General features: G+C 49.4%; 1 protein-coding gene across 1 annotated transcript in view; it reads left to right on the top strand.

Moving 5' to 3' along the window:
• The first annotated feature begins 465 nt into the window (after positions 1-465).
• Positions 466-26,720, top strand: part of EBF4 (EBF family member 4) — a 59,484-nt gene continuing 33,229 nt past the window's right edge. The window contains 7 exon segments of the mRNA XM_077767048.1: positions 466-482; positions 1,104-1,460; positions 11,107-11,263; positions 11,488-11,551; positions 11,703-11,758; positions 13,349-13,422; positions 14,531-14,599. Coding sequence (XP_077623174.1) covers positions 466-482; positions 1,104-1,460; positions 11,107-11,263; positions 11,488-11,551; positions 11,703-11,758; positions 13,349-13,422; positions 14,531-14,599 — 794 coding nt within the window.

Here is a 26,720-nt window from a genome sequence, read left to right as displayed (position 1 = left end):
GGGTCCTGCCGCCATTCCACGGATCCCCCTCCATGAAGTAGGTAGGCTGTCCGCTGGGAATTTAGAGAGCCAGAGGTAGGTCTGAGGGTCGGAGAGAGGGGTGAAGCAAGTACAGAAAGCTTCGGGGGTTTCTCTGAAGCACTGCTTCTCAAATGTAACGTGTGCATACATCACCTGGGATCTTGTAAAAAAAAAAAAAAAAGTGGGTTCTGATTCAGCAGACCTGGGCAGAACCTAAGATTCTGTATTTCTAACAAGCTCGCAGGTAGTGCTGCTGCTGCTGCTCCAGGGACCACGCTGGGAGGAGCAGGGATTTAGAGTCAGATAAGGAGATGGAGAAAGAGACCATAGAAGAATTCATCTTAGGGAGACATCTACCTTTGATCATCTCACCTAGGCTAAAAGCTGACACCTGGAGAAGTCTGGGTGGGAGCCACAGGCCCTGCAGGTGATGGGGAGGGGGACATGGAGCAGGAGGGATGGTAAAGAGACAAGAAGGCAAGAGAGAAGGTAGGGGAGCCCCCCAGGGTGATAGGAGGCCCAGCAGTGCCCCCTGAGACCCCTCATCTAGGTCAGTGTGGGTGGCTCACTTAACTGCACACTTGGAGGTCCCCGAAGAGGATGGGAGGAAGCTGGGGCGGGAAAGTGGTATTCCTGGGGGAAGCTGAGAGGGCAAGCAGCAGGCAGAATAGGACACCCCCATGTTCTGCACGGAAGTACTGGACCCAATCTGGGCTTGTTCAAAGCTTGGCCAGGACACAGCAGGCCAGAGTGTGAGGAGAGGGGCAGAAATGGCTCTGCTCCTGGGAACAAGGGGGAGTTGACTTCTGTGCCAGAAACAAAAAGGAATGGAAATACGCGAAGGAAGACTGGGGAGAAAGGCGAGGTGCGCTGGGCTCTGAGTCCTAACTCTGAGTCCCAAGCGTCTAACTTGGAATCAGAAATCACGAGGTTTCAGCAAGGCACAGTCTGCAAACGAAAATGCCTTCAGTCTAGGCAACCCAAGGAAGGGGCCTAGGGACAGGGTGTGCAGGGCTGTCTGCGGCCCAGCCTAAGAGAGAGAGGGAGCTTTGAGTCCCGGGCTGAGGTTACACCGAGGTCAGGTTCACCAGGGGGAAATACAAGGAGGGCAGCAGGGGCGAGCAAAGAACGAGAGTAAAAGCTTGGAGGCGTCAGAATGAGCAGCAAGTGCAGGAACGGGACGTCAGCGTGGGGAATCCGGCGGGTACTCGGAGAGGGAGGCGAGGCCAGAAGCCCGAGCTCTGTCCCGCGGCGACCCCGAGGCGGCAGGGGTTTCCGAGGGCGGCGTGGCGCGCTCCTCTGGCTTTGGCCCGGCTNGCCTCCCTGCCCCGCGGCGGGCTGAACCTGAAGGAGGAGCCGCTGCTGCCCGCCGGCCTGGGCTCCGTGCGCTCCTGGATGCAGGGCGCGGGCATCCTGGACGCCAGCACCGCGGCGCAGAGGTAAGCGCTCGGACACGACCCAGCGCGCTCGGGTTGGAGTGCTCCGCGCCGCCTTCGCTCAGCCTGCGGTGCTGCTGGGGCGAGGGGTGGGGGGAGCCCCAACTCTGGACAGTCCCAGCAAGCTCTCCTGCCCACCCTGCCCCGAGCTCCTCTGCCTCCTCCCGAGAACGTGGGGCGGGCCGGGGCGGGGCTTCTGCCACCTCTGCCGCGGTCCCGGCTCTGTTCTGATTTCTGACTGTCGCTCAGGGGCCGGGCGGTCCACGGCTCTAGTGTAGAAGGTGTCCTGCTGCCTGCAGTCCCTGGGCCATGCCCCCCAGCCACGGGCCGTCGGGGAACAGCCAACCCCTCCTTCGTGGGCAGTCCCACTACCTCCCCTTGTCCAATTCCGCGGCTCTCTGCCAGGAAAGGCACAAAACCCAGCCCCCTTTCTGCTTTCCCACGCCCCTCAGAGTTGAAGGAGGGGTGTGTGCAAGAGCCAGGAGAGCGGCTGGGGGCTGAAGAGTAGGGAAGAAGCGAGGTGGACAGCCCGATTGGCTTGAGTGATTGGCGCTGGGGCTGGGGCAGGGGGCTGGGACCCCGCCTCTCCTCACAGTGGTTTCCGGGCGGTCCCGGGGGAGGCAGCGAGACCCGTGCCCGTCTCCTCTGACGCCTTTGCAGGAGTCTGGGCGGGGGGCCTGGGTGGGGATTGGACTCCCGGATTTGGGAAGGAAGTTTAAAAGGTTTGTCGCCCTGTTCCTCACAACACTTGGACCACGGACTTTCTGTGCCTCTGCTTGCGAGCGGTATGTGTGTGTGTTGGGGGAGGGAGGGGAGGTGCTAGCTCTGCTACCAGGAGTTCTCAGTGGTCGGGACTAAGGAGGTGCCCCCTGTGCACATGCCCCGGGCACTTGGGAGCTGGGCTTCCCAGAGGTCTGAGAAGCAGCCTGAAGGGATTCTGATAGGGGCTGCCAGGGCACTGCCCCACCATTCACATCCCCAAGCCTGTTCAGGGGACCCTAACGCCAGCCTCACACACCTTGTTTCATGTGCAAACCGAACCCTGTGTTTCTGTACCCTTGTCGTTTCCTGACTGTCGGAGGCAGCGCTGGGGGGCCCTCTCTGGAGCTCCTCTCTTCAAGAGCAGAGGGTCTTGCCCATGAATTAACTTACATAGCTTTACTCAGGAGATAACTCTATTTCAGGAAAATGGGTAAGTAGAAAACCAAATTCCACCTTTCTAATACAACGACTTTTAGCATTTTAGGGTATTTCCGTCCCATCTTTTTTTCCCATTCACATGTTCACATGTTATCCCCCCCTGGGCTGTGCATACAGTTCTATGTCCTGCCTGTTTTTCTATTGGTTCTGGTTTTTTATTTAATTTGAGGTGGTCGGTCTCTTAATGGGGGCTCCTTCTTTTTTCTCCACCATCAGCTGGGGTGAGAGCCCCTTGTGAGAGTGGGTGAAGAGTTGCAGGGGGGCCTCTGGGGTGTAAGGTTCCTATTTCTCTCCCACCTGCCCCTCTGTCCCTGTCTTGAGCCAGCAGATCTGGTGAGGGGGAAGCATATGCAAAGGAGGTAGTGTGCCTGTAGACTGTGTAGATAAAGACGTGCGGGATGAGGCCCTTTGCCAGGGGATCTGACCAGCAGCAGTGTCGTCTGCACATGATGGGGTCTCGAGTGGCATCGAGGTGTCCAGTCTGAGCCCCCAGGGCCACATTGCTGGGACTCCGAAGGCTTCCCCAGTTTGGCGAGGGGCATTTCTTCAGGCCTGGGCTCCTTATCTGGCAGTCCAGAGACTTCTGGGCCTCAGGACAGAGTTTGGTTGCCCCCAGCCCCATTTGATTGACTCTGGATCACCTCCTTGCATCGGGGAGCAAGCTAAACCTTTCTCCGCATTCTTCTAACAGCGCCCCGCCATCTCCAGTTTGTGTCTTGATCCCCAGTCAGTCCTCTGCTCTGGTCTTTCCCGCCTGAAACTTTTCTCTGTCCCTACCTCCTCCTCTTCAACCTCTGCCCGCCCACTTTCTCCCCCTCTCACCTCTGGGAAACGTCCAGGAGCACTCTTCCCCGAGGCTGCTTGGGATCTGACGCTGCTTGGGATCTGACGGTTGTCTTGCCTTTGCCCCACACCCCTTGATGGTCAAGCCTTCTAGATGTTTCCTCCTGTCAGAGGTCAACTTTTAACAATAGCAGTCCCTTGCCCTCCACCTCTTTCCTCCCAGGCTTGAAGGTTAACCTAACTCTGCCCCTCCCCACCCCCCACCATGTACCACCTCAGCCTCCTAGCCCACTGCCCCAGCCCCAGTCTCTCCCCCCTCCCCCCAAAACCATCTGCCACACCCTGGGGGGTGGGCAGAGCGACATTTCCAAAGAACTTGGCTCATTTTCCTCTCCTGAATTAAAAACTTCAGTCACCCCTGCTTCCTCCCAGGTATTCAGCACTCAAGGCGTGTCCCCCTCTGACCTCAAACTCCCTTCCAAGCCCTTGGCCTGAAACTTGGCATCCAACAACGCCTCCGGAAACAGTTCCCCTGGCCCCAGGATCCGCAGTACCCACTGCATTAAGTCTTACAGTCTCGGGGACCACACCTCACCCCAGCACCTTCTCCATCTGCGCCCTCCCACCCGGACCTCAGGAACGGTTGTTAGTGCTGCCTAAGGATGCTGGCTGCAGACCAGGGTCAGCCCNGAATGGATGTCAGAAAGTTCCCAAATCCCTTTCTGCCAGGCTCCCCTCTCCATGTTGATGGTCTCCACCATCTACCTGACCAGGAACCAGGTACAGCGCAGCCCAGTTTTACGGAAGGGAGGGATGGAGGAGAAGGCCCAGAGCCTGCCAAGATCGGTGAGAGAGGCTCTCTGCCAAGAGAAAGGAAGGTCCTGAGCAGAAGAGGGGTGGGGAGAAAAGAGGGGCTCCGTACCCTTGCCCTGGAGGCAACAGGGGAGGGAAGGGAAGTCCAGCGCAGAGGGCTGGCAGGAACTTCTCAGTGGCGAGCTCTGCGCAAGGCTCCCTGGCAGCTCCTCGACTTCATCTCCAAGCTGCAGATCCGAGCCCCAGCCCGTGTGCCCCGGATGACCCTCCAGACCCTGTTCTCTTGCCAAGGTTCTCGGTCCGGCAGCACCCCGGGGAGACCCCTGTGAGACCCAAACCCGCCCTCCCCCGTGGTCCCAGCGCACAGGCCGGCCCTAGAGGGAAGCCAGCTGGGGCTGCCTTTCCTGTAAGCAGCTGCAGGCCAGCCTCCCTGCTAGGAAATGCTTTTGTTTGCTTTAATAATTAATAGCCGCTCCTCAGCCTGGGACCTGGCAGACAGGCCTGTGGGTGGGTGCGAGGGAGTGGGCAGAGAGAAGCAGGGTGGGCAGCCCTATAGATGGAAGGGTGGGCGAGCCGGCCGGGTGAGACCCCCTTCCCTCCCCCACCTCACTGGGGGACCTCTGTGGCTGAGACAACTTCCTGTGGCGGGTGAGCCCAGCCCATCCACAGTGGGAGTGGGGATAGGAAGCAGTGGAATGGGGCGGTGGGGGCAGGGAATATGAAGCAGCCCCACAGCCTCCCCTCCAGCAGACCCCTCTGGACGCTGTTCGGAGCCTCGGGGGCCTCCCTCTGCCCACATTGTCCAGGTGTGTGCGCCCCAATGAGCTGCTGCTTTTATCTTCCTGGTGTGTGGCACAGCTGGGCTCTGGGCGTGTTGGGCCGAGCAGGGCTCAGCCAACAGATCTTGTGCCGGGGCCAGCAACGCCAGGCCCCTCGTGATGGTTATCAGCAGTCTCATGGGCCCCAGGGAGGCGGGGGGCCTGCAGGGAGCAGGGCCAGTGGGACACTTGGAGGAAGAGAGGAGGGCGCAGAGAAAGGAGAGACCTACGTGGTGGTGCCAGGATGGGGAAAAGAAGAGCTGCAATTAGCAGAGACTTTAGGGGAAGCGAGAAAACAGGATGAGATGCAGGAGACAAGCATTTTGTTCCTTCCACCTCCTGGGGGAAGGCAGGTTAAAAGGAGCCTCCCCTCCCCATTGCAGATGACCTCGGGGCTTGTCCCCAAATCCCCTGCATCCCAGATTCCAAGGTGGATCAGGCCCAAGCCAAGACAAAGCTCAGGACGTAAGGCCATCCAGGTGGGCACGAGTGGGGGCTGGGGAAGGCAGGTGAGGAGGTGCCTCTGAGGGGACCCCAAACTCCAGCCTCGGCCCCTTGTCCTCTGAGGGGTTTGGGAGGCTTGTTTTAAATTGCCCTCATTTATTATAAGCATGTAGTCAAGGACATAAGGAGCCCCAGGTGACCTCCTGAGGAGACAGCTGAGACTGTGAGATGCTCTCTGTACTGGAGAGCTGTCACAGGGTCCAGCCGCTGCCTCCAGAAGGGTGTGTCCTGCTCAGCCTGGCCAAGGAGCATCTCCAGGGACCGCCGTGGCCCCAGCAATAGCAGCCAGACAACTCTGCAGCCCCCCGCGTGTCCCCACACGCATCCCTCATATGCTTTAAAGCACGGGCCACCTGAATGGCCCTGGCTGTGACGGTCAGATTGTCCTTGGGGTCAGCTTTAACCTAGAGTCCATGCACAGCGCTTAGGAAGCCCATGCACCTCCCTGCCTGCCACAAAGCAGGTGTCCTCAGACCCTAAAGGAGTCACGTGAACCAAAGCTCTCCTGTCCCAGCTACCTTTAACTTCTGGGCTGTTTCAGAACAGAAGATGGGAAGGGGGTGAAGTGGGCTGTTGTGGAAACAGGAGAATGAGCCCTTTCTCCTCCTCCATCCCGGGTCTTTGGCACAAGAGCAAATGCCCCACCACCTCAGCCCACTCCAGAGTTGATAGGAAACCGTTTTGGAACATTTTGTTGAAAATAATCTTTTTAAGAAAGCTAAGAGGTGTGTAATTCTTTCTGGAGCCTCACAAAAGTGATTAATGCAGCTGTTTTCGTCACTCAGCTGCATTTATCTGAAAAAGATGTTTCTGTGGCATGTTTTGTGCACTAATGATGCTAAGTGAACCACATGCCCCTGAGTTATAGGCTCCAGCAGCACATGTAGCAGGTGAGGCAGTTCTTAGGCATATCTGCCAAGATGCACTCAGTCCCATGGGCTGTAATTTTAGTGGCTTCCAGCATGCCGCAGGCCTCTGCATAGCTGGTAGTTGGCACACCACCAGCACTTATCCCCTCCGCACCCCGACCGTCATCTGCTTCCTGAGACCTCCGCAGTTGCCCAGAGCCATAGCTTGCACACCAGACCCGAAGTACCTTAGAAATGCTGCCCTGGGACCCCTCAGCCAATGGCCGAAGTTGGTGGATAACTACCCCGGCTCCCTCCTCCAGCCCTCTGGCAGAGAACTCTGAAGCACCTGTTCTATACTGTTTCCAGAGCCTGAGCTGCTGTTGGCCACAGCAGTAACTTGTTGATGATGCACCTTTTACAGAGTGCTTTGCTCTCTCTGCCTCATTCCCCAGCCTGGCCAAGCATTTCCCGGAATCACTGTTTGCATTTGAAGCCTTGCCTCTCCAGCCTTCAGGGATGCTACTCCTGCTTCCCTTCTTTCTTCTAGATAAAGGATTCATAGCAGCAGACATGCCTGCAGGTTTCTCCCCATATCCTGGTGGTGNTCTATTTTCTGAGTTGTTTGAGCAAATCTCTCTTTTCTTTCTTTGTGTTCTTTAATCTTGGCTTGTTTCCTCATTACAAGAGCATCAGCTCTTCCCAAGGGGGAAAAGAACAAGAGTCTCTCCTTACCCCTCCCAACCCTCTCCCTTGGGGGCTTACACTCCCACTTCGGGGTGTTGATTGGTCACCTCCTGCAAGTTGGGGGTGGAGGTGCATGGGAACCGGGAGAAGGAAGGATAGTGCAGACCTACTGCAGACCTACCTCGCGATCTTGCTGATGTGCTGACCCTTGTGTCATTGTCTGCCTCTTGTTCAGAGGAAATACCAGAATGCCTTTCAAGTACAACTTTTTCTATTTCACCTTGACCCTCTCACATGTCCAGCCAGAGCATGAACAGGGTAAACCACAGACCAGGAGCGAGCCCTGGGTGCGCCCAGTAGGGGTCTGGCTCACTCTGCAGCTGGCTGGAGCTGTTCCTCCTATCTTTTTGTCCTTGGTCTTGATAGTAATCCTGTCCAGAGCTGTAAACTGTAAACTTGGTCTTGATAGTCACCTGTCCCATTGTTTTGCCTGGATGTCTGTGAGCCTGGGAGGATGCGGGTGCCTCAGACCCGCTGAGCGAGGTGGGGAAGGGACGACAATGCTGGGCTGCCTCCGGAATGGAACTGAGCCGACCCCCTCTTTGGGGTAGGGCACAGGCGTGCGAGGCCTGTACAGCCCCTCTATGTGGCCCAGCCGGCAGCACTGGATACTTGTACACAGGCCCCAGGCAGGGGCCAGAGTTACCTACTCCCTTTTCTCTCCCTGGGTTTCCTGACCTCTTTCCCCAGGAATCCCCTCTTGGATGGAGGGCAGCCCTGTGAAGGGAATTTGGCTTGGGACTTGGGCCAGACTTCCCAGGTCGGGTCCTGAGAAGACTGGCAGGAGCTGGCTGGCAGCTTGGACCCAGGACTGACTGATATTTGCCGAGAGGGATGGATGAGAGAGGAGACTCCTGCCAGCGTCATTGATTTACTCTTGGCCTGGGAGTGCAGGGGTGTCGGTGAAGAAAGGGTACATTGAGTGGTCTAGGGGACTGTGCTATTGGTCGGCATCCACCCCTTGTCTGTTAAGGCCCCTCTTCTTGGACCCTCCGTGGCTGCTGCCTGAGAGCCTGTAGGCACCTTCCCCAGGCTAGCAGACAGAATACAGGGCACAGTGCCTTGGGAGGGCTCCACAAGCCCACTCCCTTCCGCCTTTTCTCCCCTTAGGTGGTCCTGGAACCTGACCCTGGGAGCACCTCCTCTCCGCGCCACCCCCCCCCCCCAAGCTGGTCCTGAGGCCGGAGGGAGGAGTCAGGGTTGCCGCCTCATTAGCATATGCATCAACAGTAATCAAGGACCTGCTGTGATCAAAGCTCTTTGGGCTTCCCTGCCTCTTGGCAAATGGGAAGCTGGAGGGTCAAGGCCAGGACTTGAAAGGACTGTTGCCTGAAAGGGAGGGGAGGAGAAGGCTGAGGAGGTGGGAAGCTGGAGGGAGAACATCCCGGCAGAAAGGGACAAAGAAGAACCCTTGGTGAGGAAGAGAAGGTGTGGGTGGCTCTCCTCCAACTCCTTGATGGAGACAAACAAGACCCAGTACTTATGCCCCTGAAGTCACCATTTCACATGGACCAGTGAAGCTCCCAATAGGCTTAAGAAGGTGGGACAATTGTCCTTTTATTGCATTTGTATTTACTATAATGCGTATGAGTAGGGGCGCCTGGCTGCCTCAGTCAGTTAAGCGTCCAGCTCTTGATTTTGGTTCAGGTCATGATCTCACGGTTCCTGGGCTCCGTGCTGACAGCACAGAGCCTGCTTGGGATTCTTTCTTTCCCTCCATCTCTGCCCCTCCCCTCCTTGCATATGCTTGTATGCGCAGTGCCCTCGCTCCCTCTCAAAATAAAGAAACATTAAAAAAACAACAACAACCCTGAATATGTATGAGTAAAAACACGACAAGCCTCTCAAGCCAGGATATCCCAGATGTTATGGTTTTGCACGAAGCAGAGTAAGAGCAACTCCATTTAAATTTACATGAAGAACAATATTAAGTAGTGATATATATGGCAGATATTGTCATGGCGGCCTGTCCATGATGAGACTCTGGTCTGAATGGTCCTCAGGGCAGCACCATCACCCTCATCCTATCCTCTGCATTCCCGTGGCAGCTTCTCTTTCCCACCCCACTGCACCCTCCCCACAGACATCATCTTCTAAACCCTGCCTGACTTCAGAACCTTCTGGTGGCCTTTCATTGTATTTATCAAACCACATCCCTCAACAAAAGTATCTATTGATACATTTAAAAAGTTACCCAGAACTCAGCAGTGTAAAGCAACAAAGAGGCATTATGTCGCACAGTTTCTCAGGTTCAGAAATCAGGGAGCAGCTCAGGGTTTCTGCTGCTTTTTCAGACTTCATCTGAAGTCTTCACTGGGGAGGGTAGATCTTCCAATGTGGCTCATTCACAGGGCTGGCAAGCTGAGTGCTGGCTGTTGGCAGGAGACCTTGGGTCTTCTCCATGTAGACCTTCCACATGGCTGCTTGAGTGTCCTCACAATATGGCGGCCAGCTTTGCTCCTGATGGGTGATCCAACAGAACAAGGCAGAAGCCACCATGTCTTTTATGACCTAACCTTGGATTTCATATGTTCTCATCTGTGCTGTATTCTATTGGCCACACAGACCAACCCTGATACAACCTGGGAGGGGACTACACAAGGGCATGAATGCCAGGAGGAAGGGATCATAGGGCACCATCTTGGCTACCACACGTGGGGAGCACCAGCCTGAGCCAAGTCAAGTAGGGTCCATTCCTGGAGGGTGTCCCAGGGCCCCCCACATACACTTGGGCATGCTAGCCTCATTTCCCAGCAACTGTGACCATAGCAGCCTTTTGGAGAAGGAAGATCTGAAGCTATGAGAGACCTAAGGAACACTCTTTTTAAGACCTTGGCCCAGAGGAGAAAGTCTACTCCGTGGCCAGGTTTCTGTGTCTCCGCAGTCTGGCACTGCCAATGCAACTTTTCTTCCCTTCACTTTCTAAAATCTGTGGTCCAGTGCCACCAACCCTCACACCTACAACCATTTCTCATGCCCCTTCTTCTGCTCCCTTGGCCTGCTGCAACTATTGAGCTCCTATTCACTCCTCAAGAACCAGGGAAACAGCCACCCTCTCCATGAAGGCTTTCCCTCATCTCTCACAGAAAGAAGTCATTTTTTTCTTCCTTTGCCTCTATACATTTTTTTGGTATAGTAACATCTTTTGGGGAGCACCCACCACGATGCCTTGTGTTGTAGCTCTGTATCTGTCTCCCTTCCTTCCAGGCATTTAATTCTGGCCCCACTCAGTGCCATGTGTCCAGTGCTTGGTACATCATTGAGGCTGAGGAAATACTTGATGAATAGGGCCTTTGTTTTTCTTCTGCTCTCGCCCAGGCCTTGCGTCTAGGAATCATTTCTGATGAGCTAGGAGAAAGCTCTTGGCAAGACTAGACCATAAGGTCCTCCTGCCCAAGGGAACCAGTGTGTGTCTTTCCCAACGTGTGAAGGCAGGTCCCTGTATACCTGGGGAGAGCACCCCGTGCCTTCAGACAGAGCCCAGGTTGCAGGCTGGGCACACTAGTGGTCCTGAGCCTGTTTAATGTCGTGGGCTGGGGTACCGTGGGTTGTTTGTTCCAGAACCTTCTAGCTGCCTCCTTGATGTTCTAAAGGGCAGTCACAGGAGCCTCTGGTCAGTTAGACTGGCCACTCACATGTGTGGTTTTAGAGATCAGCCTTTCAAAAATGTGGGGCCCAGGGAAAGGCTTGCCTCCATTTTTGCCTGCTGTGACACTGAGCCGGCTAGGATGGCCTCCGTCTGGGGCGCCCTGTCTGGAACTGAGATCTCTGGTGAAGGCAAGGGTGGAATGGGCCCATCCAATGTAATTTCTTTGCCCAGACTCTTGCCGTGTCAGACCCACGTCCTGACCAGCTCACCGACCTGGTCAGAGGCGACCGGGTCTTTCTCTCCGGAGGGCACCTCCGGTGGTTTCCCAGCTCCTTTCCTCCTCGCAGTGGCGTGGGCCTGGCACGCGCACATTTTGAGAAGCAGCCCCCCTCCAACCTCAGGAAATCCAACTTCTTCCACTTCGTGCTGGCCATGTATGACCGGCAGGGGCAGCCCGTGGAGGTGGAGCGCACAGCCTTCATCGATTTCGTGGAAAAGGACCGTGTGAGAGGCTTGTGGGCTTAGTGGGCCAGAGCATGGAGTGGGGAGGGAGGGCTTCGGGGGGCGGAACCCCCTCCCACTGGGCAGATGAATGGATAGCCTATGAAGGGGCAGGTGGAGAGGGGGGTGGAGTGGACGGGAAAGAGGGTGGGATTAGGTAGGGGGGCTGAGGGGAGGCTGGAAGATCCGTGTGAACACCAAGCATCTTCTCCAAATTGTCCCTGCAGGAACCTGGGGCTGAAAAGACGAACAACGGGATCCATTACCGCCTCCGGTTGGTGTATAACAATGGTGAGTGAAGCCCAGAGGAGGTCTGGGTTCTCAAACCTAGTGTGACAGAGACAGCCCCCTTCCTCGGGGCTGATGGGGGCCTGACCCCAGGTGGGGAGGGTGTGGAGTCATTGGCGGCCTCAGCAAGCCCTCTCTGCCTCCCCGCCCTTAGGACTTCGGACCGAGCAGGACCTCTATGTGCGCCTCATTGACTCCATGTCCAAGCAGGTGAGCCAGCCCAGGGGATGCTCAGGCCCATCCTGCCTTCCCCTGGGACCCCGCTGGAGTGTGCATCTTCATTCTTGCCTCCACCGCCCCCACTGGTCCGGCTCCCGGGGCAGGAGGGTGTGCGTGGCCTTGCCCTCCAACCTGGAAAAAGATACTATTAGTACAAAGGCTCTTAGGTTGCATCCCCTGGAAGCCCAGCCTAGATGGGCTGTCAGGTGCGTGGGCTTTATTGGGGAGAAGTGGAGAAGCTCACAAGAGAAGGGGAGGGAAGGAAGCAGGGCAGGGAAGGCTGAGCGGGGCTCAGCAAGGTTGTGGCCCCAGCTGGAGTCTAGCCTCAGCCTGATCCGCAGGGAGCTCTAGAGAAGGAACGGCCCCGGAGTCGTGCCCCCTTGAGGCAAGGAGGCCAAGATTCTGGACCCTGTGTCAGTCAGTCGTTGGCTGGGGACCACTCCCGAGGAGAGAGGGTAACCTTTCAGACATTTCCAGGCTAGGCGGCTCCTATGTGCAGAGAGCAATTGTCAAGAGAAAGCCCTTAGCCGCCTATCCTAACCACAGCTGGGGGGTGGGAGTGCTGGTCCAGTAAAGGGGACTGGGGGGAGCCCCCCAGAGCTTCTACTGCAGATCCTTAGTGCCTTGCTGCTGTGGAAGGTCACAGGAGGCTCAGAGGCCAGCATAAGGAGCTTGGGGAAAGTGAAACAGGGCCCCAAGACTCCGTGCTTTTCAGAGAAGTTGTGGGTACCCGTAAGGAGCAGGGCTGTGTCACAAATGGGCCCATCAGTGGCCTGGAATGCAAGGTGGAGCCGGGCTTTCCCACAGCCTTCAGGTAGCCTCCACCTAATCCCAGGGCAGAGGAAAAAGTGGTTTATTTCTAGAAAGCCTGTGGTCACCGCAGTGTGGGGGGCAGACCAGGCAGCGGCAAGTGGGACTGTGCAGGGGACAAATGTGGAAGGGATCGAAGGTCTGGAGAGACAGGGACCCCACAAGGGAGGGCCGGCTGGGGAGCGCAGAGGGTTATAATGTGGGCAGCCAGAGCTGCGGTTTTCGAAGCTCATATTCCCTGCTTCGGGGCAGAGCGGTTGCTGGGGAACCCGTGGGGAGGCTGATCCCCCAGCGCAAAGGGGACATGATGGCCTGGGCTGGGGACGAGATAGGGATGGGGAGAAAGGCCAGTGGGGAGAGCCCAGAGGGACAGTGCTTCTAAACAGGAGGCAGAGGTCTACTAGCGGCATGAGAACGGTGGAGAAAGGGGTGTGTCTACCCCACTGACAGCCTGAACTTGGTCCTTGTGGTCTGGGGACATCCTCAGCCTCAGACAGAGCTGGCTCTGGAAAGTGCTGCCTGTGGACAAACAGAATCTGCAGACCAACCTCATGCAGACCAACCACTCTTGCCCATCCCTCCCCCGCCCCCTTGGTGGTTCTGGTTTGGCCCAGATCGCGGCTCTTGCTTTGCCTCCTTGAGTGCCCCAGAGCCCCAGATTGAGTTGGAGGGCATGATCTTCCCTGGCGGCAGGGCTCATCTCGCCTCTACATTTGGACTTGAGAGGAGCCTCCTTCCCCTCGAGCCTGTGCCCTCCCCCCTCTCCCCCAGGCCATCATCTATGAGGGGCAGGACAAGAACCCCGAAATGTGCCGAGTGCTGCTCACTCATGAGATCATGTGCAGGTGAGAAGGTTTGGGTCCCTTGCACCACGCCCCTCGGTCCCCAGCAGGCCCGCCCCTGACCACTGCCGCCGCTGCCTCCTCCTCGCAGCTCCCTAGGGAAGCCTGGTGGGGGAGGCAGTGAGGGAGGAGGGAGGCCCTTGAGCACAGTGCTGGCTGAAGAGAGGGTCCTTGAGGCCCCATTAGCCTGGCCTGTTTATGTGGCTTCTCCAAGTGTTTTTGTCAGAGAGGCCTCCTGCCACCACTGGAAAGCTTAACTAATAAAGCTCAGGGGAGGTTTGCTGGGGAGGGGGGTGGGGCCGGGCCTCCGGGATTAGCTCAGGAGCTAGAGAGAGGAAACTTTGCCGCCTCCTAGGTGAGCCTCAGGGTTCTTCCTCTGAGGGATGAGGGAGGGGGAGGTGCGGGGTGGGGGGGGACACAGCTCTTGGCTCCCCTTCCCTCGTTCGTTATCCCTGGAGCTTGGCATTTCTAGGCAAGGTCCCCTCAGGAGATACCAGTCCTACAGGGTCCTAAGAGGCAGCTCCTCATGCATGGAAAAAAGAATAATATGCAAAAATCTGGTTGGGACACTGGCTACCTTGGGGAAGAGTAGTGACAAGGAAGAGAATGAAGGCGTTTCTGGGGCTCTGATCACATGGTCATATTTGGTCTGGGTGCCAGCTGCATGGGTGGGTTCACTTTTTGATAATTTATGAGCTGCATGCTTACAATTTGAGCTCTTTTCTATATGTGTAAAAAGTGTCCAGAGAGAGAGAGAGAGAGAGAGAGAGAGAGAGACCCTGTAGGTGGCCGGCAGCCTGCCTTTCCTGAATCCGCCAGGAGCAGCTTGCCTTTGGGACACAGGTTCCCAGGCCAGCCTTACCCTCTGGACTGGGCTCCCAAGTCCCTGCGAAGACCCTCCTTCTCCCCCAGGCTCCTGGGAATGAGTCCCCTGGACACCAGGGATCCCATACTCCGACGTAGGACGTCAGCATCCTCATCCTGAAGCATGTGTGTGAACTCGTGCGCACTCATGCGCGCGCGCACACACACACACGCGCGCACACACGCACACATACACACCTTCTCCTTTACCCCCTTCCTCCTTCCCTCTCTCCTCATCTTCCCCCAGCCGGTGCTGTGACCGGAAGAGCTGTGGCAACCGGAACGAGACCCCCTCTGACCCGGTCATTATTGACAGGTACACGCTGGAGGCCCTGGGAGGGCAGGGCGGGCTGGGTTCAGCCACGGGGCATGGTGGCACACGCAGCCTCCTGCTGGTGGCTCTAAGCAGAGAGAGACTGCCAGGGTCCAGGGAGCTGCTGCCCCTGGCCTCCGAGTGAAGCCCCTGGTGGGAGACTTTCTGGGGCTGGGCTAAGTGGGGTCCCTGTGGAAGGACACGCTGCCGGGAGCCGGGGTGGGGGTGGGGCCCGAGGAAGGGAATCGGAGCCCGGAGGGTGGGCTGGGAGGACTGAGGGGCTGACAAGGGAAAGGCAGGGCTCTAGTCGCCTGTCCCATTCTACCTGTGCACTGCTCGGCCCGTCCCATTCTACCTGTGCACTGCTCGGCTTGATGTCTCCCAACTTCCATTTCCTTCGTTTGACAAATGGGGATGGATATACTTGGTGGGTTTCGGTCACGGGATTGTCAAGGTGATGCATGTAAAAACTGCGGTCTCCCACCATGATGTTTTAAAAATTCTTTTGTTTCCTTTTGAAAAGCAAATGCATGTATAAGGTACAAAGTTCAAAAGGTATAAAAGAGGGGCGTCTGGGTGGCTCAGTCAGTTAAGTGTCTGCCTTCAGCTCGGGTCATGATCTTGTGGCTCGTAAGTTCAAGCCCCGTGTCGGGCTCTGTGCTGACAGCTCAGAGCCAGGAGCCTGTTTCAGATTCTGTGTCTCCCTCGCTCTCTGCCCCTTCCCCATTCACACTCTGACTCTCTCTGTCTCAAAAATAAACATTAAACAAATTTTTTTTTAAGGCACAAAAGATACTCCACCCCTATGTTCAGCATACTGTATGCACTCTTTTGTGCCACACCTTTTTAATTTTTTTTATAGTTTATTTATTTTTGAGACAGAGACAGAGCATGAGTGAGGGAGGGACAGAGAGAGGGAGACACAGAATCCGAAACAGGCTCCAGGCTCTGAGCTGTCGCACAGAGCCTGATGCAGGGCTTGAACCCACTAACCATGAGATCTGACCTGAGCTGAAATCAGACACTTAACCGACTGAGCCATCCAGGCGCCCCAAACTTTTAAAAAATTCATAACAATATATCTTAGAGATCATTCCATATTGGAACATAAACCCGGCCTTATTCTCCTTTCAGTGGATAAAACATTCACAGGAGCAAAAATTCAGGTTTTAAAGAGTTTATGACCAAAAAGAATGGCTCCCACCTCTCCTCCTCACCCATCCATTGCCCTCCAAACAAGCAGCCATGGTTAGCGGTTTCTTGGGCTTCTTTCTTGAGATCGTCTGTGCATAGATAAGAAAATACAGATATGTATTCTTTTTGTAAATTTCCTTTTATGTTTATAAAAACAGTGGCATACTAAACTGTACTTTTCGGCTCCTTTCCTCTTCTCTAAAAAACGTGTATATCCGGGAGGTTATATCAGGACACAAGAAGTCTCTTTTTCTTTTTTGCTACTGCAAAATATTCCATGGTATGGATAAGCTATCATTTCTTATCGTCTGCCATTGCTGGACATTTTGGCTGTTTTCGTTCCTTTTCACGGATAAAATATTCTGCAGTGACTTACTTTCTCCGTGTGTCACTTTGCACATACGTGCGTTTGTACGATGGGTATTTTAAAAGGAGCATTGCTGAGGGCGCCTGGGTGGCTCAGTCGGTTAAGTGTCTGACTTCAACTCAGGTCATGATCTCACGGTTCGTGGGTTCGAGCCCCGCGTTGGGCTATTTGCTGACAGCTAGCTCAAAGCCTGAAGCCTGCTTCAGATTCTGTGTCTCCCTCTCTCTCTGACCCTCACCTGCTCATGCTGCCTCTATCTCTCTCTCAAAAATAAATAAAACAGTTAAAAATTTAAAAATAAAATAAAAGGAGCATTGCTGGGTCAGAGGAGATGTGCATTTGTAATTTTAACAGTTATTGTCATTTTGCCCTCTGGAAATTACACAGTCGGTACTCGTACCAGCAGTTTTGAGAACATCTGTTGCTCACGCTCTGGCCAATTCAATACGTTGCTTATTCATTCAACAAACATTTTTGTTTTAATATTCATTCTGGGTCAGGGTCTTTTCTATATTCTGTGGATTAAGCAGTGACGGAAACAGGCGAAAAGGCTTGTGTTTATGGGCTTATGGTCTAGTACGAGAGGTGGACATGAACGGAATGAGTGAAATGTATATTATGTTAGATGGTGATAACAGCTAAGGGGAAAAAAGCAAGCGTCAGAAAAGATCAGAGAGTGCCCAGGAAGCGGGTATTGCAGGTTTAGAGCGTTTAAGGAAAGCCTCGCTAAAAAGATGACATGTGAGCCAAGACCTGAGGGAAGTAAGGGAGTGAGCCATGTTTGAATCCAGGGGAAGAATACTCTTGGCAGGAATGCACCAGATGTGTTTAAGGAGGAGCGAGACAGCGCAGGTAACTGGAGTGAGAGGGACTATGGGAGGAGATGGTGTCAGAGAACCAGCCAGTAGGGGTGGGAGGAGGGCAAGACCATGCAGACAGGGCCTTGTAGGTTGCATATAGATCCTTATAAGGACTTTGGCTTTTATTCTGGAAGCCATGGGCAGGCGGCGGGGGGCGGGGATAGGAGGGGCAGGCAGGAGAGGTTTGGGGAGGAATGAGATGACCTGATTTATATTTTAGCAAGATCACTTTGACTTGTGTGTTGCAGATGACCTGTAGGGGGCAAGGCGAGGAAACGGAGACGAGTTAGGAAGCCAGTATAGTTATCCAGGTGAGAGTAAGTGGAGGCCGTTCTAGAGGGGATGTTAGGAGGTGGCAAGAAGTGGTTGGATGTATTTCGTAGGCAGACCTGACAGGATCTGTAATGGAAGGAGAGACAAAGTGACGCAGAGAGAGGGAAGTTAAAGACATATCCAAGATTGCTGAGCTGATCAACCTAGAAGGACAGAGTTTCTATTTACTGAGGAGAGATTTCAGGACGAGCAGATTTGGGAGGAGGGAGGCCAGGAGTTTGGTGTTAAGGTGTTTATTAAATGTCCAGGGGGGTTGATAAGCAGCTGAAAACATGAGGATGGATCGCAAGGGAAAGGTCCAGGCTGCAGATCGAAATCTGAATGAATGAAATCATTAAGAGAAGGAATGCTGAACAACAATGGAAGAGGTCCAAGAACTGAATCTGGGCTAGCCAGGGTTTAGAGGTCATGGAGATGTGGAACCAGCAAGGAGAATGGAAAGGAACAGCTAAGGCACTACAAAGAAAATCAGAGGATTGGAGTGTCCTAGAAGTCTAGACAAGAAAATGTTCTGGGGACAGCTGGGTGGCTCAAGTCAGTTAAGCATCCAGCTCTTGATTTCCACTTAGGTCATGATCTCCTGGTTTGTGAGATCGAGCTAAGAGATTGAGCTCCCAGCATGGAGCCTGCTTAACATTCTCCCTCTGCACTCCCCCCTCCAACACAATTCCAAAAAGGAGGCAATAGTCAACTGCATCAGATGATGCTCAGGGATATGATAAAAAGACTGAGAACTGATCCTCATGTTTAACAATGAGGGGGACATTGGTGACTTGAACAAGAGCTATTTCAGTAGAGTGGAGGGGCAAAAGTCTAGTAGGAGGGTGTCTGAGAACAGAAGGGAGACTAGAAGCAATGAACAGAGGAACTCTGGTTTTGTTCTAAAGGGATCAGACAGGTGCCTGGGTGGCCCAGTCAGCTAAGTGACCGACTATTGATTTCAGCTCAGGTCATGATCCGGCAGTTGGTGGGATCAAGCCTGCGGCAGGCTTCTGCACTGTCAGAATCTCACTGCTTGGGATTCTTTCTCTCCCTCTCTCTCTGCCCCTCCCTGCTCTCACACATGCACTTTTTTTTTTAATGTTTATTTTTGAGAGGGAGAGAGAGAGAGAGAGAGAGTAGGGGAGGGAAAGAGAGAGGAAGACACACAATCCGAAGCAGGCTCCAGGCTCTGAGCTGTCAGCACAGAGCCTGACACAGGGCTCAAACTCAGCTGTGAGATCAAGACCTGAGCCAAAGTCGGATGCTCCATTAACTGAGCCACCCACGCACCCCAAAATAAACAAAATAAAGAAATCAGAGAAATGAAGCGGTGGCAGGAAGACAGTGTAAGGTCAAGGAAAAAATACAGCTTCTTCATATGCTGAAGAGAAAACCCAGTAGGAAAGGGCGAAACGATGATGCAGGAGACAGAGTGGAAATTGCTGAAGCCCACCATGTCCTTTAGTCATCAACGGCCACCAGATCCCATGCACGGGTAGAGGACTGGTTTAGCTGGGAGCACAGACAGTTACCCAGGGACAGAGCAAGGAAGTCAGAGAGCCGGGGCCCAGAAGTGGGCAAATCAGGACGTCTTCTTTCCTGATTGCTTTGTTTTCTCAGTGTAAGGGGGAGGAGGTTAACAGTGGAGGATAAGGATGGATAAGGAGACGTTAGGGCATGAAATAGTTGTCAGGAGGATAAGCATACCAAGCAGCTCCAAAGGGCCTGCCTCAGGTTTATGGTCATAAGGGAGAAATTTCTCCAGCCACGCTGAACTGCCTGAGAAGGCAGGTGTGCAACAGGTGAGTGGCTGTGTAGAAGCAGAGTTAGGGGTTTGCCAGGTGAGTGCATTGAAACAGGAGAGGGCAAGAGAGTGAAAAGTGTATGCAAAGGGTGTTGAGGAAAATGGAACCAAGAACGTAAGCTAGATAGGGAGAGGAATATGGGTGCGTGAAGAGAAAGCAGGAGGCGTGGGACGTAGGTTCTGATGGGGGAGAAACAATTTTTGGAGCTGAGGTCCCAGAAGAGGGTTGGAGGTTAGAAGGTGGTTAGACCGTGGGTTGTCTGTAGGTAGAATTATTCAGGGATTACATTTATCAGGAAGATGTGGCCAAGGGAAGGTAGAGACAAGGTCCCTGGAGGAGTGATGCTCATGGAATACAGAGGAGAATGTCTTGGAAGAATTGTCTATCTATATTGATACTGAAATCACCAAGAGTTATGACAGGATCATTGTTCAAGAGTATATGTAGTGATCCAGTGGTAAAATCCTCAAGGAGCGAAGGCAAGTGATCTTGGGGTTGAGAAATGCAACAAGAAGTGGTCGATGTACTTTTTTTTTTTTTAATCTTTTTCCATCAGCAAAGTGTACTGTGATATCCTGGTGAATTTCATCTCTGTTACTCTGAGGTTGAGCCCAAATTAAGGTATCTAAAGTCTATTTGTATTTCCTTTTCTGTGGACTATCTGTCTGTATCCTTTGTTTATTTTTCTTTTCTTTTTCATTTTTTTAATGTTTATTATTTATTTCTGAGGGAGAGAGACAGACAGAGCACGAGCAGGGGAGGGACAGAAAGAGAGGGAGACACAGAATCTGAAGCAGGCTCCAGGCTCTGACCTGTCAGCACAGAGCCCAGTGCGGGGCTCAAATCCACAAACTGTGAGATCATGACCTGAGCTGAAACCAAGAGTCAGACACTTAACTGACTGAGCCACTAAACATTAAAAATGTCATTGAAGCTACCGACATATTCCTTCACCATCTAATATCACTGCCTACCCCTCTCCTAAAGGTGATAAGTAAATGATTTGTGGGTTCATCATGAAGCAATGCAACTCTCTAAAAAATAATTTACCACAGATTATAAACAGTATGTTTAGCTGTACTTATTTTTAACTTTATAAAAATGATATCATATTGTAGTAGTCTTCTAAAATGTTTTTTTTTTCATTGTTGCTGTATTTAGCCATACTTAGCTATGCTTTGTTTTTGCTATTAGAAGCAAAGCCGCCCTGAACATTCTTGCTTGTCTCTCCTAATTTGAACAGGTGCAGGAGTGTGTTTAGGATGTAAACCTAAGACTGGAAGTGCCAGGTCACAGGGTGTGCACATAATTAACTTTAGGAGTCAAGGTCAAGCCATTTTTCAAGATGGTTGTCTTGAGTCAAATATCATATGTTTGCACGTATAGGAGGATTAGGAGGAACTTCATGNAAAAAAAAAAAAAAAAGAATGAAAATGCTGACAATTAACAGAAAAAAAAAAAGATGGTTGTTTTGAGTAATGCTCCCAGCCACAGTGATAGAGTTCCAATTGCTCCATGTTCTCACCAGCACTTACTAATGTCAAACCTCTTCATGTTTGCCAGTCTAGTGGGTGCACAGGGAATTTTGTGGGAGCTTTAATTTGCATTTTTCTGGATTACTAATGAAGTTGAGTATTCTTTTATTCATGTGTTGGTATTTGCATTACTTCTATTAAGTATATGCTAAAGACTTGCCCATTTTTCTTTTTGAATTATTTTGGGCTTTTTATACTGATTTTAATGGTTCTTTATAAATCCTAGATAGTGATTCTTTGTCAGGAAAGTATATTTCCAGTATCACAATGTAATTGAATTTATAAATATTTTCCTCATGGTTTTTACTCTGTGTTTTATTTAAGAACTCTTTCCCTATGCTGAGTCATAAAGATATTCTTCTATATTTTCTTGTAAAGGTTTTATAGTTTTTCATTTTACATTTAGGTTTATAACCATGTAGAACTAATTTGGGAGCATTGTGTGAATTAAGGAATCATTGTAATTCCTTTTACTTATGAATCACTAATTACTCGAGTATAATTTATTAAATATTTCATCCTTTCCTACTTAGTTGAAGTACCATCTATATTCGAAGTCAGGTTTCCTTGGGCGCCTGAGAGGCCCAGTCGGTTAAGCGAAGTCAGGTTTCCTTCTATTCGTGGATCTGTCTCTAGATTCTTTATTTTATTCCTTTGATCTATTTGATAATTCCTGTGCTAACATCACCTTTTTTAATCACTGTAGCTTTGTAATAATGATATAAACAAGTGTATAGGGCAAGCCTCCTACCCTCTCTTGTTCTTAAGGAGAATATTGTATATTTTGGCCTTTTGCATTTCCATCTAAATTTTAGAATCCACTTATAAAATCATACACACACACACACACACACACACACAGATCTTTGGGTGCCTTGATTAGTATTATAATTAACTTGTACATTAATTTGGAAGACAATTCACATCTTTATGCTACTGAATCTTCCTATCCATGAATATGGTTTCTCTCTCCATTTATGTATATTTTCTCTAATGCCTTTAAATAAAGTTATATAATTTTCCCAATAAAGTCCACATATACTTATTTTCTCATTAGTTTACCCATTCAATAAATATTTATTGAGCACCTACTATGTACCAGACACTGTTCTAGACTCGAAGAATACCAGAGTAAACAAACCAGACAAATGTATCTGTACTCATGGAGGGAGAAGACCCAGGGAAGATAGGCAAAAGCAATAATTCTAAGTATGCTAGAATGTGATATGTGGAAAAAAGTAGAGAAAAATAAAACTGATCAGGAATTTGGGGTTGGGGAAATGTGACTTTTAAATTCAGTGGTCACAGTAGGCCAAATTGAGAAGGAAAAGTTTGAGGAAAGATTTTTTTTTAAAATTTTTTTAACGTTTATTTATTTTTGAGAGAGAGAGAGAGACAGAATATGAGCAGGGGAGGGGCAGAGAGAGAGGGAGACACAATCGAAGCAGGCTCCAGGCCCAACACAGGGCTCAAAGTCACAAACCATGAGATCGTGACCTGAGCCGAAGTCGGACGTCTAACCAACTGAGCCACCCAGGCGCCCCTGAGGAAAGATTTAAAGAGATGAGAGAATGAGCCATTCAGATGTATGTATAGCTTATTTCTAGTACAATTTATATTTTGTTGCTATTACAAATTCTATCTTTTGTTATATTTTCTAACTCTTTGTTGATAGAATAGAGAAAAGCAATTGATATTTGCATGTGGGTCATTGTCTTTAGATTTGCTTTGCTTTTTCTATATAGACAGCCATTTTATGCAACCTTGACTTTTTTTTTTTTCCTATCCAATTCTTATGTATTTTTTTTTCTTACTTTATTGCACTGGCTAAACCTCAAGTACAGCATTGAGTACAAGCAGTGGCAATGGAATTTTTGTCTTGTTTTTATTTTAAAGAAAATGTTTCCAACATTTCACTATTAAAAACATGGTTAACTATAGCTATTTGGTAGTATATTCCATCAGGTTAAAAAGTTTGGTAAGAGATTTTTGTTTTGGGGGGCTTTTAAAATCATGAATGGATGTTGAACTTGACATGTTGCTTTTCTCTGCATGTTTGAGTTGATTAGATAGCTCTTCTTCAAATTATTAATGCACTGAATTTCATTAATGGTTTTCCTAACCCTGAATTACTACTGGTATAAATCTAACTTGATAATGGTTTACGATCTTCTCTATATGCTGCAGGAATTTGCATTGTTAATAATATTTTTAGAGTTTTTGCATTTATGCTCAACAGTGATTGGCTTGTAATTGTCTTAAAATGTCCAGGTATGATTTTGGCAGTTAGTGATATACTAGCCTCAAATAATTAAAAGGGGCATGTCCTTTCTTTTACTATTTGCTGGATGAGTTTGTATGAGTTCGGAATGATTTCTTCCTTGAAAATGTATTATAATTTGCCTTGAGATTGTGGGGATGAGGAAGAGAGAATTTTTAAACCATTGACTCTTTTTTAAAACTAGTCATAGACTATTTAGGCCTTCTACTTCTTTTTTACTTTGTTTTGGTGAGTTATATTTTTTAAGGAATTTATACATTGTTCCTAAGTTTTCAAAAAATTTTCCATAAAGTTGTTCCTAATGGTCTCTTATCTTTCTGCTCTGTGCTGTATTTTTACTTAGGAACATTTTCTATTCCTGATATTGGTTGTTTGTATCATATCTTTCTCTTTGATAAGTTTTGTCAGCAGTTTGTCACTTTTCTAAAGCTTTTAGCTTTATCTTTTTCTAATTTTTGTGTATTTGCTTTGCATTACATTAATTCTGCATTTATCTTGATTTTGTCCCTTCTCTCTTCATTGGATTTGTTTTGTTCTTTCCCTAATTTCTTGAGTTGGATACTTGGTTCATTAATCACTGACCTTCTTCCTTACTCATACAATCATTGAAGTCTGTCACATTTCTTTAAAATACTCCTTTTCCTGTATCTCACATTTTCATATCTCATATTTTTATTATCACTCAGTTTCAAGAATTGTTAAATTTCTATTACGGCTTCTTTTTCAATGCATGGGATAGTTAGAGGTGTGTTTCCTTATTCTTTATTTTTATTAACTTTATGAGGTATAATCGATATGCAATACAGTGCACACAAAGTATACAATTTGAAGAAGTTTTGACCTATGTATATACTGATGAAACCATCACCACAATTGAAATAGTGAACACATCTTTCAATCCCAAAAGTCCCTTCATGCCCCCTTGGAATCTTATCCTCTCTCCCCTTACCTCCATCCTCAGACAACCACTGATCTGCTTTCTGTCATTATAGATTTATTTGCAGTTTGTAGAATTTTATATAAATGAAATTATACAGCGTGTGCCTACAGTGTGTGTCTAGGTTTTTTCACTCAGCATTATCTTCTTTGTGTGTTTCATCCATGTTGTTGCATGTATCAATAGTTCGTTTCTTTTTACTGCTGAGTAGTATTCCATTGTATGAATATAGCAAAATGTGCACCAGCATCTCTTGATAGACATTTGGGCTGTTTCCAGTTTTTAGCTATTACAAGTAAAGCTTTATAAACATTTATGGACAAGTCCTTTTATGGACAAGTGCTTTCATTTCTCTAGAAGAGAATCCTAAGAGTGATGCTTGGATCATATGGTAAGAGTATGCTTAACTTTGGGGCACCTGGGTGGCTCAGTTGGTTGAGCATCCACCGTCAGCTCAGGTCATGATCTCATGGTCCGTGGGTTCAAGCCCTGCAGCAGGCTCACTGCTGACAGCACAGAGGCTGCTTTGGATCTTCTGTCCCTGTCTCTCTTTGCCCCTCCCCCTCCCAAAAACGAATAAACATTTTTATTTTATTATTTTTTTAGTCATACCCTTTATTTATTATTTTTTTTTACAAATAGTTTATTGTCACGTTGGTTTCCATATAACACCCAGTGCTCATCCCCACAAGTGCCCTCCTCCATGCACATCTCCTCCCTTCCCCCTAAACATTTTTAAAAAAGAGTATGTTTAACCTTATAAGTAATCACTTGATTTCCAAAGTACTTGTACCGTTTTACATTCCCACCAGCAGTGTATGAGAATTGTAGCTCCTCTACATTCTCATCAGCATCAGAATAGTTTATCTTTTTAATTTTAGCCATTCTAACAGGTGTGTGGTGGTATCTCATTGTGGTTTTAATTTGTGCAACCCTAATGACTAATGATGTTGAACATCTTTTCATGTGCTTATTTGACATTCATATATTTTCTTTGAAGAAGGTATCTGTTGAAATCTTCCACCATCATTCCTCCTTTTTATTGGGTTGTTTTATTTCTGAGTTGTAGGAATTCTCTATCTTCTGTGGATAAAAGTCAGATGTCTGTTTTACGAAAAAAAATTTTGTTTTTCCAGCCAGTGACTTGTCTTTTCATTCTTAACAGTATGGTTTAAAGAGTACAAGTTTTTAAGTTTTCATGAAGTCCAATTTATTAATTTTTTTCTTTTACGTATTATACTTTTGATATTCAGGTTGATTTGATAGCTAAAAAATCTTAAATCAATGACTTCAGCTTTCATTCTAGTTAACTAGAAAAAGGAGATGAAATTAAATACAAAGTAAGCAGAAGAAAGGAACTTATCAATATCCAAATAGGAAACAGATAAACAGTAGAGATAATCAATGAAACCAAAAGCTCTTAGAAAAATCAATAAAATGGGGGCGCCTGGGTGGCTTAGTCGGTTGAGCATCCGACTTTCGCTTAGGTCATGATCTCGCGGTTCGTGGGTTCGAGCCCTGCGTCGGGCTCTGTGCTGACTGCCAGCTCAGAGCCTGGAGCCTGCTTCAGAGTCTGTGACTCCCTCTCTCTCTGACCCTCCCCTGCTCACGCTCTCTCTCTCTTCTAGAAATAAATAAAAAAATTAAAAAAAAGAAAAAAGAAAGAAAATCAATAAAATGGATAAACCCATAGCCAGACTGATCAGGAAAAAAAGAGAAGACATAATTTGCCAATATCAGAAATGAGATTGGTGGGGCGCCTGGGTGGCTCAGTCAGTTAAATGTCTGGCTTCGGCTCAGGTCATGATCTCATGGTTGTGGGTTCGAGCCCCACATTGGGCTCTGTGCTGACAGCAAGCTCAGAGCCTGGAGCTTGTTTCGGATTCTGTGTCTCCCTCTCTCTCTGACCCTCCTCTGCTCACACACACTCTCTCTCTCTCAGAAATAAATAAAAAACATTAAAAAAATAAAAAAAGAAATGAAATTGGTGACATCACTATATATTCTAGAGACATTAAGTAGATCAGGAGTAGTATGAACAATTTTATGCCAACAAATTCAACAATTTAGAGCATTTATATTTAATGTGATTATTGATATGGTTAGATTAGAGTCTATTATCTTGGTATTTTCTTTCTGTTTGCTCTTCTTTTCTTTGCTCTTTTCTTTTTCCCATTCTTTTAGATTATTCAGGTTTTTTATTATCATTTCATTTTATTTCCTTTGTTGGCTTTTTAGCAAAACTCTCTTTTTTAGTGATTGCCTTAGGACTTAACGTACACATCTTTAAGTTATTGCAGTCTACCTTCAATTATATCACTTCTTGTATAGTATGCTATTGTTGTCGTGAACTCTATTTTTAAATGTTATAAATCCACCATACTTTGATATTTTTGTTTAAACAATTACTTTTTTTCAGTTTATTTATTTCCAGAGCACACAAGCAGGTGAGGGGCAGAGGGAGAGGCTCTGCGCTAATGTGGGGCTTGAACTTATGAACCATGAGGTCATGACCAGTCATGACCAGCCAAAATCCAGAGTGAGACACTTAACCAACTGAGCCACCCAGGCACCTCAACAGTCAAATTACATATTTTTTTTTTTTTGAGAAAGAGACAGGGACAACACAAGTGGGGGAGAGGCAGAGAAAGAGGGAGAGAGAGAATCCCAAGCAGCTCCACGCTGCCAGCACAAAGCCCGACACAGGGCTTGAATTCACAAAGCCGCAAGATCATGACCTGAGCCAAAACCGAGAGCCATATGCTTAACCGACTGAGCCACCTGGGTGCCCCCAGTCAATTACTTTTAAAGAGATTTTAAAAATATAAAA

This window comes from Crocuta crocuta, unplaced genomic scaffold, assembly GCF_008692635.1.
Source record: "Crocuta crocuta isolate KB4526 unplaced genomic scaffold, BGI_CrCroc_1.0 scaffold15, whole genome shotgun sequence".
Taxonomy (NCBI): Eukaryota; Metazoa; Chordata; class Mammalia; order Carnivora; family Hyaenidae; genus Crocuta; species Crocuta crocuta.
This window is presented reverse-complemented; position numbering and strand designations above follow the sequence as displayed.